Here is a 17,162-nt window from a genome sequence, read left to right on the forward strand (position 1 = left end):
ACTGGATGTTAACTAGAAGGGTTTGAAAACTCTTCCATAAATGGTTTCTATCTATTATGCTTGCAGCACATTAACAGACACAGAAATAAGCTACATAATGAGATCTTTAGATGACACAAGTTAACCAATACAACTAACTGCTAATGTATTAAGAAACACAAAGTTACTACCATGAACAAAACACTTATCTAAGTGAACTCCTGATACAAGTAGATGGTTATTGTCCTCCAACTAAAAATAAATAATTTTTTTAAAGAAGAAGTATATTTTAAAGCAGTGTTTGGATCACAAGAAAAAAAGACTGTTTACTAAAAGATTAACAACCAAACAGGAAGCTGAACTCAGAGAAGTACAGGTAAACAAAAAAGAACAATGCAGAAAGAGGGCAAGGAGAGGACAATCTGAGGACAAATATGAAAAAAGGGCAAGCACTAGATCTGGAAAATAAAAAGAGAACTTGAAAACTGGAAGACAAATCTAAAATAATTACCCAAAATGAAGGATAAAGGTCAGGAAGACAGAAAAACTTGAAAGAAAAGAAACAGGAAGGACAGAATAATAAGGTTTAAATGTGGGCACCCAGAGACCCAGAAGGGAGTAACAGATGGAAGAAGACACATTTGAAGAGCTAATGTTGATAATTTTCCAAAACTGAAAACATACATGAATACAGACAGAGAAACTATTCCTATCAAGGAAGAACAAAAAGAAATGCACAATTACACATACTAAAGCAAAACTGTGTTTCTGTCCAAGAGAGAAAGATTTTAAAAGCACACAAACAGAAAAGATAATTCACTTAATAGGAACAATTAAAGAAGCAAAACACTTCTCAAAAGCAATAATAGCAGCTAGAACATCCTAAGCTTTGGTTATACTTAAAAAATGGAAAGAAAATAACCTCAATCTAAAATTCAGATCCAACAAAACTATCCTACCACAACAGAATGCTGAGCAAAATGCTTTTTCATGTGAATGAAAGCAAGGATTATCATCAGTAAGCCATTTCTTTAAAAATTTCTGAAATTTTATAATTGAAAAGTTCAGTAAAACAAACTAGAAAATTGGAGACACAAAATGAAAGAGAAGCAAGGATATAGTAATCAAGCAAGTGATTTCAAATACTGTTTATATACATTAGCTATAATATCTCATTTATGGAGTTTAAGAATAAGATAGAATAAGTATACCAAAACCCAGCATATAACTCTAAAGAGAGGGCCCAGATACTTTTATTTGAAAATCCTACCAAATATTCATGGAAGATATAACATCAATCTTGCACAAACCTTTCAGAAAACACCTCCCCATTTGTTTCATGAGGCCAGCATAACTATAATGCCCATACCCAATGAGGATACTGGAGGAAGGGAAGGAAAAAAGAAGGGGAATAAGAACCTTCATGAAAACAAGCATCCACAGCAAAATAATAGCAAATTGATTCCAAAAACATATAAAAAGAATAACTAATCATGACTAAATGAAATTTAGTCCAAGAATGCAGTTGTTTTCATATTTGAAAATCACTCAATGCAATTCACCAAGTGGGCAAAATAAAGGAAAATAACCATATAATAATTCCAAGAGATGCATAAAAGACAAAATCCAACACCTATACATGTTAAAATTTCTCAAATAATTAGGAATAGAAGGATACTTTCTCAACTTTATCAAGGGCATCTACCAAAATGTAGAACTAACATATAAGTTGAAGTATGAGGAAAGGGACGGTAAAAGGAAAAAGAGAGGAGAGATGGGAAGGAAAGGATAAGAAGGGAGGAGTGGAGGGGAGAAATGAGGGAAGGAAAAGAGAAGACACACAAAAAGATTAGAAAAGGCAAAAAATTTTTTGCTGACCACATGATTTTACATAGAATTTCATGAGAATCTACAAAACAACTAGAATTAATAAGTTTAGCAAGGACTTCTCTGGTGGTCCAGTGGTTAAGAATCTACCTGTCAATGCAGGGGACATGAATTTGATCCCTGATCCAGGAAGGTTCCACGTGCCATGGAGCAACTAAGCCTGTGCACCCTAGAGCCCAAGCTCTGCAACAAGAGAAGCCACTGCAATAAGGAACCCGTGCGCCAAGCTCTGCAACGAGAGTAGCCACTGCAATAAGGAACCCGTGCACCGCAACTAAAGAGGGGCCCCCACTTGCCTCAATGAGAGAAAGCCCAGTGGGAAAGCCCAGAAGACCCAGTGCAGCCAAAAACAGATACGTGAATATGGTTTCAAAAATTTAGCAAGATAATACGAAATAAGGTTAACATACAAAAATCAATTGTATGTTTATATATTTACAACAAGTAGAAAATTTTAAAACAACTGGATCAATAATAGCATCAAAAAAGAATTAGAAATTAATTTAACAGAAGCATGGAAGGCTTCTATATTACAAACACAAACACTGCCAAGAGAAATTTTTAAAAGACCAAAATAAATGGAAAGATATTCATGGACTAGAAAGTTCAATATTATTAAGGTGTTATCATTAGGGTAACTGGGCAAATGCTACATAGGCTCTCTCTTTGTTTTTATTTGTTGATGCTTGTTTTGTTCTGACCACACAGCTTTTGGGATTTTAGTTCCCTGAGCAGGAATTGAACCCAAGCCTCCATCAATGCAAGCACAGAGTCCTAACCACTGTACCACCAGGGGATTCTCATGGGCTATCTCTGAATTATTTTTTAAAACTGCATGTGAATCTACAATTATGTCAAAATTTAAAAATCTTTACAACTGTAAAAAAAATACTTAGGAATAAACTTAAACAGAAATAAATAAAACCTAGACTCAACTCAATATCATAATATGTCAGTTCTCCAAAAGGTAATTTATGAGTTAAAGGCAGTTTGAATAAAGATACCAAGAAGCTTTTTTATGCAGCTAGAAAAACTGATACTAAAGTTCATGTGAAGAAACAAAACAGGAAAGAATTTCTGTAAAACACTGAAAAAGAGAAGCTAGGGGGCTGGGGGAATTAATTTCTATCAGACATTAAAACATAAAGAGGTGACAGTGAAAGATGAAGAGAGAAATATGTCAGTAGACAGAAGAGAAAGACCAGAAATAAATCCATATACACACAGAATTTTTGATATAAGAAAGGCTGCATGTCAAAACACACAGGGGACTTCCCTTGTGGTACAGTGGATAAGAATCTACCTGCCAATGCTGGGGACACAGGTTCAATCTCTTGTCCAGGAAGATTCCACATGCCTAGAGCAACTAAGCCTGTGCACCACAACCGTTGAGCCCAAGCTCCAGAGCCCACAAGCTGCAAATACTGAGCCCACGTGAGCAACAAAGAGTAGCCCCTGGTTGCCACAACTAGGGAAAGCCTGAGTAGCAACAGAGACCCAATGCAGCCTAAAATAAAAATAAATAACAAGTGATCTGGGACAACTAACTAGACATTTGGATAAAGATAAAATTAGGTCCACACCTCAAAACGTATACCAGAATAAACTCCAAAGAGAACAGGAGTTCAAATGTAACAAACGAAATGAGACAAGAAAACGTGGATAAATCTCTACACCCTAGTTAGAGGTAGACGTTTAGAACTATGACTCAAAACCCAGAGCCAACAAAAGATTGCTAACTTTAACATAATGATTTAGAAATTCTGAACAGTTTAAAAAAAAAAACAGAAGAAAATATAGGCAACATTTGCCACAGATAAAGTGCTAATTTTCCTAATATACCGACTGCCAAGTCTTAAAAATTGAAAACAGATAAAAAGCTTTATAGAAAAAACATAGGCCAGAAATATGAACGTATAATCCACTAATAAGTATATTAATATACCAGCAGTCATATGATATTTGTTCAATCTAACTCATAATTACAGAAACACGAAACTATTCTGAGGTATATTTCTCTCTTGAAAGATAAGCAAAAATTTTAGGGTAAAATTCATTCTACTAGAGAAGCTCTGAGAAAGATTCTAGGAGAGCAGACACATTCATCTACTGCTGGGGAAAGTATTCTGAGATACATTTCTCTCTTGAGAGATTAGCAAAAATTTTAAAGTAAAACTCATTCCACTAGAGAAGCTCTGAGAAAGATTCTAGGAGAGCAGACGCATATACTGCTGGGGAAAGTGCAAACTGTTACAGCCCTTTGGGGAAGAAGATGATTTGGCAATATCAATCTCTCTGTCTGTCCATCTATCTATCCATCCACCCATCTATTCATCCATCTTTGATCCAGAAATCCCACATCTAGGAATACTGAAGATACACCATCCAATGATATGAAAATATATATGTACAAATTAATCACTGCAGCACTACTTTGTAATTACAAAATAATGTAAACTACCTCTTCAAGTAACAAATTGATTAAATAATCTTTTGCAGCTATAAAAATAAGGAAGAATTCTATGCACTTCTATAGATTTGTTTTCATGATAAACTGTTAAAAGAGCAAAGCACAGGAGAGAATCACCAGGAAACCGACCCTTTGTGTAAAAAAGAAGACATAAGAATATGCATATGCATCATGAAAGCTTGACTAATACAACTGGTTACCAGCAAAGGGTAAGAAACAATGCAGTGGGAAAAGATAAAGGATATGGAAATTGGTAGAAAGGCTGGAGGGGTGGTATTATATTGAGTACGACTTTCTGTATAGCTCTGACCTTCAAAATCAGGTTAATATTTCATATTTTCAGAGAAAGTTTGTATGTAATAAAGGTAAGGGTTGGTAATGGAACACAAACAGAAGCAAATGAACTCAATTGTATTTCAAAGAAATATTGCAGCTAATACTGATGAAAAATTAACAATCAAATCCAAGTAATTTTTGAACACACTATATTTTTGTAACTATATTCTCAGATTAAAGATATAAAGGAATTTAAATAAATATTCACCACTAGTTAGTAGATTTGCTTTCTTAGTAATTTCTATACTAGTTTATGTATGTGTATATATATATATACACACACATATATATACACACACACTAATAAGACTATGACAATAAATAAAATGTATATTTTGATAATGAGAACTAGGTTTCTGTCAGAACAGGGAATTAAAGAAATGGAAAGGTTCACTAAAGCTACAATGAACCCTGCAATAGTGAACTGTAATGGGAGGTCATCAGCATGAATCCATAGCTTTTATGACAGATACAAAAACACAGATATGTTACATACATAGATGATTATATAAATGATGCTCATCAATTGAATAGTAGAGAGTAGTCTCAGCTGGTATGGGTTGCCCACATGGTTATTTACAGAGCTACTGACTCTTAACCTATACTGCAAAATGTATTAAATAAAGATAAATGGTATTTCATAACCATAGGCCTGAGAGTTGTTTGGGAACAGATTGCATCACTCTGTCAATATTGTTTAGTAATAATAATTGAATTTATGATTCACCTATTTCAGTGAAGTCTGTAAGTTAATAACTGGTCACATAACTATAACGCACTGCCTATGGGACTAACTTAAAATAAGAGATCTGACTACAAGCCAAATTTGCACTTCCCGTTACTAAGGTACTTGAGAATGTAAGCAAGTAGTCATTCTGAACCTGGAGACAAAGCAGTTCCTCTGTGACTCAGTGGTACAAGGACAAAGAAGACTGCTTGAAATCACATCCTTTTCAATGAGTACTCTTCTTCTGCTTGGTTGTACTGTATCTATTGCCTATAATCAAGTTCCACAAGTATAAACTCCTTGATTCCTGTGAGTCCTTTCACCAAACACTTAAGGTGATTAACATGTAATTAATAAATATATAATATGTTATATATACAGATATGCATGTTTCCTAGCTCTGTCGACCAAGAAGGCCTACAAGCAATGACACTCTACGAGCAATGAGCATACTTAAAACCCAAATCTTTGTTTTGAAGTATCATTTGCCATTAAAAGAAAACAGGACTTCTTGGATACATGGCTGATTACAGAACTGGGGCAAGGTAAGTACAAGATGATACTGGTATATCTTATTAACTAAGAATGTAGGAAGGTACTTAAAAAATGATAAGAACTTGAAGATCAGCTTGAAGGATTTCCAACCAGCCAAACAGGGAACAGACTGAGCTTCAAAATGATTAACAGAAAAACTTTAAATCCATGATTCCACAACCATATAAACAAAAGAGATGGAAGGAAAGATCTCCCTTAGAATGGAAATCCTAATAAATGAGGAATTATTACTCAGGCATTTAAAAAAATGAAATAATGCAATTTGAAGCAACATGGATGGGTCAAGAGATTACACTAAGTAAAGTAAATTAGAGAAAAAATATATATGATATCACTTACACATGTAATTTTAAAAATGGCACAAATGAACATATTTACAAAACAGAAACAGACTCCCAGACTAGAAAGAAAACTTATAGTTACCAAAGAGGACAGCACAGATGTGGAGGGGTTAAATCAGAAGTTTGGGGATTAACATACACACATTACTGTATATAAAAAAGGCAAACAACAAGGGCATACTGTATAGCACAAGGAACTATGCTCAAAATATTCAAAATAACCTATAATACAAACATATATATATATATATCCATACATATGCATCTTTTGCTATACGCTTGAAACAAAAACACTGTAAATTAACTATACTTCAATAAAAAATTTAAAAATTAATGTAGAAATTAAAAATTATTGTTTGGGCAAAAAAAATTATTATTTCAAGTAAGATTCATTAATACATGCACAAATAGGAGAAAATGGTAAATTTATAGCAAATTTGGCAGGCACCACCTTAATCAAATGATCAGAGGTAATATCACCAAAATTGAGCAGATACACCATATCCAGATGTGACAAACTAACAACGGATACCACACTGGTGGCTGTAGCATTTATGATAAAAATGGGCAATCAGAATCCAGTTATAGGGAAATATCAGACAGGAATGGTCTACAAAATTATTAACTTACACTTCAAAATGTCAACCTCATGTACAACTGAGGAACTAAAACAATTTAGAGGAGATTAAAGAAACATGATAACTAAATATAACCAGTGATTCTGGATTCATTCTGGACAAAGAAAATTTTCCTTTTGTTATAAAAGAATATTAGTGGCAAAACTGCTGAAATTTAAATACACTGTCTCAGATAATGATATTATATTAACATTAACTTCCTGATTTTACTAATTGTACTAAAGTTATATAAAAACTCTAAGGTAAAAACAGGCAATTATAAAAATTCAGAGGTATAAAATAATTACTTCTGGCTTCACCTACATTATATTGACTTTTTTATCAATTCCATTTCAACTATAAACATTATTTTTATGAGTAGCAAAATAGTATATTCAACAGTTGTACCAGTCTCTGAAGCTACTATGACTGGGCATATTTATTTTTCCAGAATTTTTGCTTGTATAAATAATATTGGTATATAACTTTTAGATAGTACTTTGAATCATTCTTATAAGAAATTTATATGTTTATCACTACCAAATCACACAGTTGAATATTATTTTACATGTGAGTGGGCCATTTGGATTTATCTTTTTTCCCCATGTTCTTCATCTACTTTTTGCGTGTTGGTGCTTTTATCAAAAACATGGAATGGATATAAGAAACTCTTTTTATTTTGAAGCAATTAAACAATTAGCCTAACATATTGATAATACCTTTCCCAGTTTGGGTATAAAATTTTGTTTGTGGTACTTTCTTATACATTGCCCCCTTTCTTAATTTCTATAATTCTATTATTATCTAAATCATTATTTAGCTATTCTGAACTCTTACAGTAAGAGATAAAATAGAAAGCCAAGTTCCAGCAAATGGTTTCCAGGGTATCACAACATAATTTACTTAATCTTCCTTTTTACCACTGATCTGCGTAACCACCTTCACCATAGGGTAAAGTCTTAATTACCTTTCAGTTATATTTAAAATTTTTATTGTGCCCCATTTGTTAGAGCAGTCTTAGAATACATTAAAATAACCTATTGGGTAAATGCCCTTGTAATATACTTCTGAAGCATTCATTCTACAAATAACCATTTAAAGTCAGTTGGTCACACTCTCTACAAACCCTAAAAAATTTTTCTTGAGGTTTTTCTTTTTTTAAAAATTGGAATCACATCCAATTATGGTTATTGGTCTATTCAAATTGTTCAATTTATTAAGAGCTCTATTTTTATTAGTATGCACCAGCACCAAGTTTCCTAATCTACTCAATACTATAATAGTCAATTTCAATTATATATTGAAACATCTTATATATAATCTTTTCTAATCTCTCTACATTTACCATCTTAAGTTTTTCCCAGTTTCTTGAGTTCAATGCCTGGTTCATTTAGTTTTATTCTCATCTAAAAATGAATCCATTTAATGATTTAATTTTTAGGATAATTCTGACCAAAATTTCATACATTTTGATATATAACATTTTCAACACCAGATTTTTTTAAGTTGTTTGTAGCAAACATTTGTATACTCTTTGACACAAAGGTATTCAGAAGAGTCTTTGGTTTACTCTCTTCCAGATTGTCAAAGTAGCTGTTTACTCGAGGTTCTGATTCTGAGAAGGTAGATGATACAATTTATCTTGTTTTAGAATCAATCCAGTTTTCTCAATGCTCCAAGATTACTAACAATATGTATATCCCTTGATACAAAGTATAAAGTTATGCAAGTACCCGTTAAGCTAAGTTTGACTCATTCAACCAAAGAAAAAAATCCGGAGTCTTTATAATGACTGAGAAAGTTACACACTAAGTGGCTTCTGTCACTTACATATCTTACCTCATTTCTATTTTTTCCCCCCTTGCTCATTCCTCTCCAGTCATAACAGATATCTGGGCTATGTCAGGCAGGCTTCTAGTGTGGGGCTTATGTACTTCCTTTCTTTCACTCAGCTTAGATCTGCCCAGAGATATTCACATAGCTTGCTCCCTTACCTCCTCTTTGTCAAAGATAACCTATCTTTATTACTATTAGTATATCTCCAACTAGACTGAAAGCTGGAGAAGGCAATGACACCCCACTTCAGTACTCTTGCCTGGAAAATCCCATGGACAGAGAAGCCTGGTAGGCTGCAGTCCATGGGGTCGTGAAGAGTCGGACACGACTGAGCGACTTCACTTTCACTTTTCACTTTCATGCATTGGAGAAGGAAATGGCAACCCACTCCAGTGTTCTTGCCTGGAAAATCCCAGGGACGGTGGAACGTGGTGGGTTGCCATCTATGGGGTTGCACAGAGTTGGACATGACTGAAGCGACTTAGCAGCAGCAGACTGAAAGCTGGGTTACAGCAGGAATTTTTGTCTGCCTTGTCTTTGTTCAATAACCCAAGCCTATCTTAGTGTCTGGTAAATAGAAAGTATTGGAAAAAAAAAAAAACTGTTGGCATTATAAGTTAATATTTAAAAGCAAAGGTCCTGAAGCCATAATGCCTGCGTTAGAATATCTTAACTTCTTTGCCCTCATTTCCTCCTTAGTAAAATAGAAAATAATAATTATAGTATGTATCTCAAGTTCTAAGAATTAAAGTAGTTAATGCTTGTAAATCACACTGAGCAATGTACATGCAATGCACAGTAGGTGGAAAATAAATGTTACCTAAATACTAATATTACTACTTTAATTATTTCTTGAGCTATACAGTAGGCCTTCCATATCCACAGGTTCTATAAATACAAATTTAATCACACAGACAGAAAATATCCACCCCCACCAAAAGAAATTCTGGAAAATTTCAAAACACAAAATGAATTTGCAGGTGCACTGGCAACTACTTACATAGTTAGTATTCACATTGTATTTAAATTTTTTTATGAAGCATTTATGTAATACTAGTTACTGTAAGTCATCATAGAGATTACAAAGCATACAGGAGGATGGGCTGCAGAGGTTGTATGCAAACACACCACAATTCATTTGAGAAACCTGAGCATCTTTGGACCTTGGCATCTGCCACAGCTCCTGGAACCAATCCCTCATAGATACTGAGGGATGAGTATACTTGAAAAGTCTCCTACCATGTTTAAGTTTCAATCAATTTTTTAAAATTTCTAATAAAGTTTTGCTTTATATAAATATCTATCCTTTATATTATGTCACACAAATTACTACTAGCTTGTGGGATTATACCTTTTATTCTGTGAAAACATGTATCTGTCTTCTAATGATTTTTTCCTTGAATTCTATTTTGATCTGTACTTTACTTTACCATTGTTTTTGTCATCTTCCTTACCATTCTTACATTTGCCAGGCTTATCCTCATCTACTCCTTTGTTTTCAATTATTTTTATGTCAATTTGTTTTAAGTCTGTGTTTTATAAAGAGTATTCCTAGAAACGAAGGGTAAGGACTTCAACACAATATGTCGTATTAGTTCCTATCCCAGAAGCCCTAGCAGGTTTTCCTCCTCAACAACTTCCCCCTCCTCCAGCAGATGCTAAGGTTGGAGTCTCCTGGAAGACCCAGATGACTTCACCAAAAGCGCTTTTACTCTGCACATGGTGACTCACGTTAGGCAGACTTCTTAAGTATTCTTTTTATCATCTATAAATTCTTTTTAAGTTTTCTGTATGAGGACAGCTATATGTCAATGGGATTTCTAGTGGGTCGAGGTTGGAGAGACCACAGGCTTATTGTACCATCTCAAACTAAGTCTCCTTTATTACATGCAAAGAGTAAAAATTAAAAAATGAAAAAAAAAACACAGACAAAAACACTATTCTGACTGTCTTTTTTTTTCCCCCACCTAGATTCAGTTTCTATAATTTCTAACTCACAGAATTTGCTAGAAATTCCAAATCAATGTCCTATAAATAGCAATAGGAAAAAGGCTTTCCTTGTTCCTCTGTGTAGAATTTGTCAAAGCCCTGCAACCAAAGACCAATAGGAATACACCTGTAGCTGAACAAGTTTTATTACTGCTCATTGCAATGAAGAATACAGCATACTATGGGTTAAGGTAGGAAGATGTTACATACTACTTATAGGATACAGGCTCATGTTAAGTGATTTGGGGCAGGGTTCAAGGAAGTAAGGCTTTGCTCTGGATTGGATACTGTCAAGAAGGGGGATAATCCTGTGACTGGGTATCTTGATAAATCGTAACGGGGCAAACAGAAAACTACAGTGAGATAAAAGCCACAATTAGCAGAGATGCAGCAACTGCTTGTATTAGTCAGGATACAGGTGTGTTTGGTATTTTTCGTATTTTGCATAGGAATTTTTTAAATGTGCTCAGGTAAGTTTATGAACTGATCTTGATTTTTGTTTCATTTCTTCCTAGTCCCAGAGTGACTGTGTCCGATGCGGATGTTCTGTGAGATTATGTTTGAGAGGAGAACATCAAGGCCCAGCTATGAATGCCAAGCCTGTTTCCAGATTCTGCTTTCCCTCTTCAAGTTCTTAAAGATGTTTCCATTCAATTCTTAAAAATTTCTCCTGAGGGACTTCCCCGGTGGTCCAGTGGTTAAGAATTCTCCTTGCAATGCAGAGGACATGGGTTCCATACTTGGTTGGGGAACTAAGAGCCCACAGGCCACAGGGCAACTCAGTCCACACGCCGCAACTAGAGAAATTTGTGCACGACAAGAGACATGAGCTCACTCCCTGGTTGGGGAACTAAGAGCCCACAGGCCAGCTGGTACTAAGTCTGTGTACTGCAGCTAGAAAATGCCTGCACCACGACAGAAGACTCCACATGACACAAAGATCCGACACAGCCAAATAAATAAATATTAAAATGAGAGAGAGAATGGGAAGCCCACACATTGCAATGAAGAGTAGCCCCTTCTCACCACAGCTAGAGAAAGCCTGTGTAAGCAACAAAGACCCACCACAGTCAAAATATAAAATAAAACTTAAAAAAATTTTCTGCTGATATACCTCATTATGTCTTACAGAAACACCTAGATCTAGCGCATTCGTGGCTGTTCAGGAAGAGATAGAAACAAATCTATGAACTTGCCAAATCCAAGCACACAATTGAAGACAACACAGATAACACAGGATTGAAGATAACACAGGATATGCAGAGGAGTTACGCAATCTAATCATAACAGTCATAGAGGCAGTCACCTTAAGCAGTGGGAAAAGAGAAACACAAAAGCTGTATGATATGAAAGATTTTTTCCACTTTGATAAAAATAACTGCACTATCACAAAAAATGAATACACAAAAAGACAAGCCTTACTTAAATGCCTTAATTTTTTCTTTTATGGAACAAAGGAATTAAAGGATAATTGTAAGAACAATTTAAAAAATCTGAATAAGATATAAGAATTATATAAAGCACATCAATGTTAACTTCTTGAATTTTAAAATTATCCTGTGATTTATACAGGATAATATTTTTGTTTTTAAAGAAACACAAATTGAAGTACATAAATAAAGGAACATTCTGTCTGTACCTTACTTAAACAATCCAAAGAAAAAATTCTATGTGCATATATGTAAAAGAGAGACAGAATGAGAATGATAAAGCAAATATGATCAAATGTGAACACCTGGATTACCTGCATATAGAATATAAAGGAATTATTTTTAACATTCTTGTAACTTTTCTCTAAGTCAGAAGTTATTTCAATGTGAAAAGTTAAAAAAAACAGTCTGGCCTCAAAATTAGACTTGACAAATACCAGCATCCCCAAGTCAGAGGTGAAGAGAGTAAAAATCAAAATAATCATACAATTAATTAAAGAAAAGGAGAAGCCAGAGTTGATTTTAATAAAGCCTGTAGTTTACCTTCCAGAAAAAAGCTTCATGTTTCAACAGAGTAATAGGCAATCCATCAATAAACTATAACTGTCTTATCTCCGAGGGAAACAATGTCCTGATTACTCATAATTTGCTCTTCCAGTATTTCCTTCCTCTCAAGGCCTAATGTTGCTAGCATGCTAAAAAAAATTTTTTAACTCAATCAGTAATGAGCAGATATACAGCTGATTATTTACCAGAGCTATTCAAGCCCTAATCAATGCTAGAGCACACCAAACAGCTGTCTCTAGGATAGGACTCATCTGTGATTTTACAACTCAGGTGATAAGATTTATGGCACCACTAGAACAGATTGTTAGATACATCATTTACCTGAGAACTGCCACTGAAACCTGGAGGTTGGCTGTATTCTGTGGAATCAATAATACTACTGCAAAATGAAGAAAAAAAAATGTGATTTCAGTTTTTACATTCTTTTTAGCAACAGAAAAAGTAAATCTAAACTATATCATATATAAATCCAATATTTATTGTCAATAATTTATAAGTCAAATAAATAAGTATTCCATAAATTAAAAAATTAGGAAATAAACAATCTACCCCTTCATCCCACCACCGTAAATATATCCATCTTGAAAAAATGTCAATAGGGAATAATCACAAGACAGGCATACACAATCGAAGTATTTGCTACAACTTCATTTCCAGATAGTTATTTCATTTTCATTTAAGTTGTTTGAACTCTAAGAAGAGAGTACTCAGAATACTGTAAAAAGCACAAGTACGTGATCAAAAGCTGTGATGAGCAGATCCTGTCATGACACTAGAGCTATGTGCCCTTGGACACACCCTCACAATCACTCAGTTTCCTCATCTGCAAGATGAGACGAGTGGAGCAAGTAGCTCCATCTACAGTCACTTCAAGCTCTAAAAGCAATGTAATCATCTCATGTGAAAGAAAACTATCAAAGGAATGGAATAAAAGTGGTAGAATACTAATAATCTTTCTTTTATAACCCAAAATCTATGTTCTAATTTCCTCTGCTCTCAGTTCAGTTCAGTTGCTCAGTTGTGTCCGACTCTGCGACCCCATGAATTGCACCACGCCAGGCCTCCCTGTCCATCACCAGCTCCCGGAGTTCACTCAGATTCACGTCCACTGAGTCAGTGATGCCATCCAGCCATTTCATCCTCTGTCATCCCTTTTCCTCCTGCCCCTAATCCCTCCCAGCATCAGAGTCTTTTCCAATAATTTGCTTTCTCTAGTGGTTGTTTCTATTTGATTATATTCTCTGTGCATTCTCCTACTTACCTTAGTAAACCCTTTTTAAGTACAGACTACCTTTTCTTCCTAAGACTACTACCTTACCATATCTATCTTTTCACTTCATTCTTCTCCCCCTCCCATCTTTAAATAAATTAGCCTATGAGGACTACTAACATCTGAAAATGGCATTAACATATACATCAACAATGATAGATCAACAGCTACCTACATTTTAAAAAATTCTTCCCTCTTTCTACTATGGAAATGTCTATATTTGTCCACCTTAATGAAATTAAAGCAATTGAGAGCACTAATTTCAGTGTATCTCTTTACATAAATATATAAAGTCATTATTCACTTTTGTCCAATAATCACAAAGGTTATAATTAAGAGGCACTCTTAAAGAGTTCAGAGTGAGTATGAATTTCACCTGTTAGCAGCTAAATGACTCTGGGCAGCTGTTGATATTATTTGGCCTCTACTGTCTCCATCTATTAAGTGAGCAAGATATTTCAGAAAGGTGTAAGATTTATTGTGTTAATATTCCTCAGGACAATGCCAAAAAATGATGGGTAGTCAATAAATTTTATTCTATTAATAAAATTTGTCAATAACATTCAAACTTATGTTTTCAAAAATTTAATAAATCAGAAGGAACTATTCTCACAGTACTCCAACACATAATAATAGACACTCATTGGTTGTGTTCTTAACCATTCCTATAATAAGAGTCACTTACAAGACCCTCAAAGCATCTACACCACAAATTAAAGAATTAACAGGATCTGGTAATTAATTTTCTCTGGTGAAATATAATCAATGCCTACTTTCCTTGAACAGGGTCATGAACTGATATGACAAGATCACATGCTATTTTCAGAATACTCTACACAGGGACTAATACGGCTAAAAATGAGGAGATGCCAGGTATTTAAAATCTGTGCTCCTTCCACTGATGAAACCCAATCCCCTATTTGTATAAACATTAATGAAATTATGAAGCTTCACATTTAGAGGATGATAGAACAGAACTTTTTCTAGATAATATTTTATGGGAATGTAATTCAGACTTCTTTGATTGCAAGCTGGAACATGATACTGATATCTTAATTGTGCACAGTGAAAAACACTACATTTCAAATACATGTCTAAAACTAGTACTGATCAGGGTTTCCCTGGTGTCTCAGAGGTAAAGAATCAGTCTGCCAATGCAGGAGACACAGGTTCAACCCCTGATCCAGGAGCAAAGAAAACTAGGTCCATGTGCCACAGATACTAAGCCTTGCTCTAGAGCCCAGGAACCACAGCGACTGGGCCCCTGTGCCACAAATACTGAAATCCATGTGCCCCAGAGCTCATGCTCCACAAGAAGAGAAGCCGTGCAGTGAGAAGCCCACACGCCACAGCCAGAGAGGAGCCCCCACTCGCTGCAAGCAGAGGAAAGCCCACCGAGCACTGAAGGCCTAACACAGCCAAACATAAATGAACAAAGTGAAAAAAAATAATAGTACTCATCAGAAAGAATTGAAATTACAGGGTTTAAGTGATATGTCAGTAACAATCACTGCAGAATTTGATATTTAGTTTCTATTAGATCTTAATTTTATTCACTAAGGAAAATGTATTAATGCATGCAAAACTGCAACAAGCAATCTGAAGAAATAAATCCCTTTAATTTTGCTTTTTAAATGTGTGTGTGTGTATGTGTGCATAAAGTAAATGTGATTAGACGATAATATTAGAAAGCATTGACTGGGCTGGTTCCTCTTGATTCTGGTGCAATTCTGCTTCTTACCTCCAAGTTAGCCACAATCTACAGATGGTGATAAAAACAACAATATTTGAAATCCCTTAGGATTATACAGTGGCAGTGAGAAATAGATTTAAGGGACTAGATCTGATAGACAGAGTACCTGATGAACTATGGATGGAGGTTTGTGACATTGAACAGGAGACAGGGATCAAGACCATCTCCATGGAAAAGAAATGCAAAAAAGCAAAATGGCTGTCTGAGGAGGTCTTACAAATAGCTGTGAAAAGAAGAGAAGTGAAAAGCAAAGGAGAAAAAGATATAAGCACCTGAATGCAGAGTTCCAAAGAATAGCAAGAAGAGATAAGAAAGCCTTCTTCAGCGATCAATGCAAAGAAATAGAGGAAAAGAACAGAATGGGAAAGACTAGAGATCTCTTCAAGAAAATTAGAGATACCAAGGGAACATTTCATGCAAGGATGGGCTCAATAAAGGACAGAAATGGTATGGACCTAACAGAAGCAGAAGATATTAAGAAGAGATGGCAAGAATACATGGAAGAACTGTACAAAAAAGATCTTCATGACCAAGATAATCATTACGGTGTGATCACTCACCTAGAGCCAGACATCCTGGAATGTGAAGTCAAGTGGGCCTTAGAAAGCATCACTACAAACAAAGCTAGGGGAGGTGATGGAACTCCAGTGGAGCTATTTCAAATCCTAAAAGATGATGCTATGAAAGTGCTGCACTCAATATGCCAGCAAATTTGGAAAACTCAGCAGTGGCCACAGGACTGGAAAAGGTCAGTTTTCATTCCAATCTCAAAGAAAGGCAAGGCGAAAGAATTCTCAAACTACCGCACAACTGCACTCATCTCACATGCTAGTAAAGTAATGCTTAAAATTCTCCAAGCCAGGCTTCAGTAATACATAAACCGTGAACTTCCAGATACTCAAGCTGGTTTTAGGAAAGGCAGAGGAACCAGAGATCAAATTGCCAACATTCGCTGGATTATTGAAAAAGCAAGAGAGTTCCAGAAAAACATTTATTTCTGCTTTATTGACTAGGCCAAAGCCTTTGACTGTGTGGATCACAATAAACTGTGGAACATCCTTCAAGAGATGGGAATACCAGACCACCTGACCTGCCTCTTGAGAAACCTATATGCAGGTCAGGAAGCAACAATTAGAACTGGACATGGAACAACAGACTGGTTCCAAATAGGAAAAGGAGTACATCAAGGCTGTATATTGTCACCCTGCTTATTTAACTTCTATGCAGAGTACATCATGAGAAACACTGGGCTGGAAGAAGCAAGCACAAGCTGGAATCAAGATTTGGGGAGAAATATCAATAACCTCAGATATGCAGACGACACCATCCTTATGGCAGAAGGTGAAGAGGAACTCAAAAGCCTCTTGATGAAAGTGAAAGAGGAGAGTGAAAAAGTTGGCTTAAA

General features: G+C 35.1%; 1 protein-coding gene across 8 annotated transcripts in view; it reads right to left on the reverse strand.

The window, feature by feature from the left end:
- Positions 1 to 17,162, reverse strand: part of COP1 (COP1 E3 ubiquitin ligase) — a 231,047-nt gene that overhangs the window by 128,976 nt on the left and 84,909 nt on the right. For all 8 annotated transcript variants that reach the window (XM_069546126.1, XM_069546133.1, XM_069546127.1 and 5 more), the window contains one exon: positions 13,056 to 13,113. In XM_069546126.1, coding sequence (XP_069402227.1) covers positions 13,056 to 13,113 — 58 coding nt within the window. The remainder of the gene's footprint in view (positions 1 to 13,055; positions 13,114 to 17,162) is intronic.

This window comes from Ovis canadensis, chromosome 12, assembly GCF_042477335.2.
Source record: "Ovis canadensis isolate MfBH-ARS-UI-01 breed Bighorn chromosome 12, ARS-UI_OviCan_v2, whole genome shotgun sequence".
Taxonomy (NCBI): domain Eukaryota; kingdom Metazoa; phylum Chordata; class Mammalia; order Artiodactyla; family Bovidae; genus Ovis; species Ovis canadensis.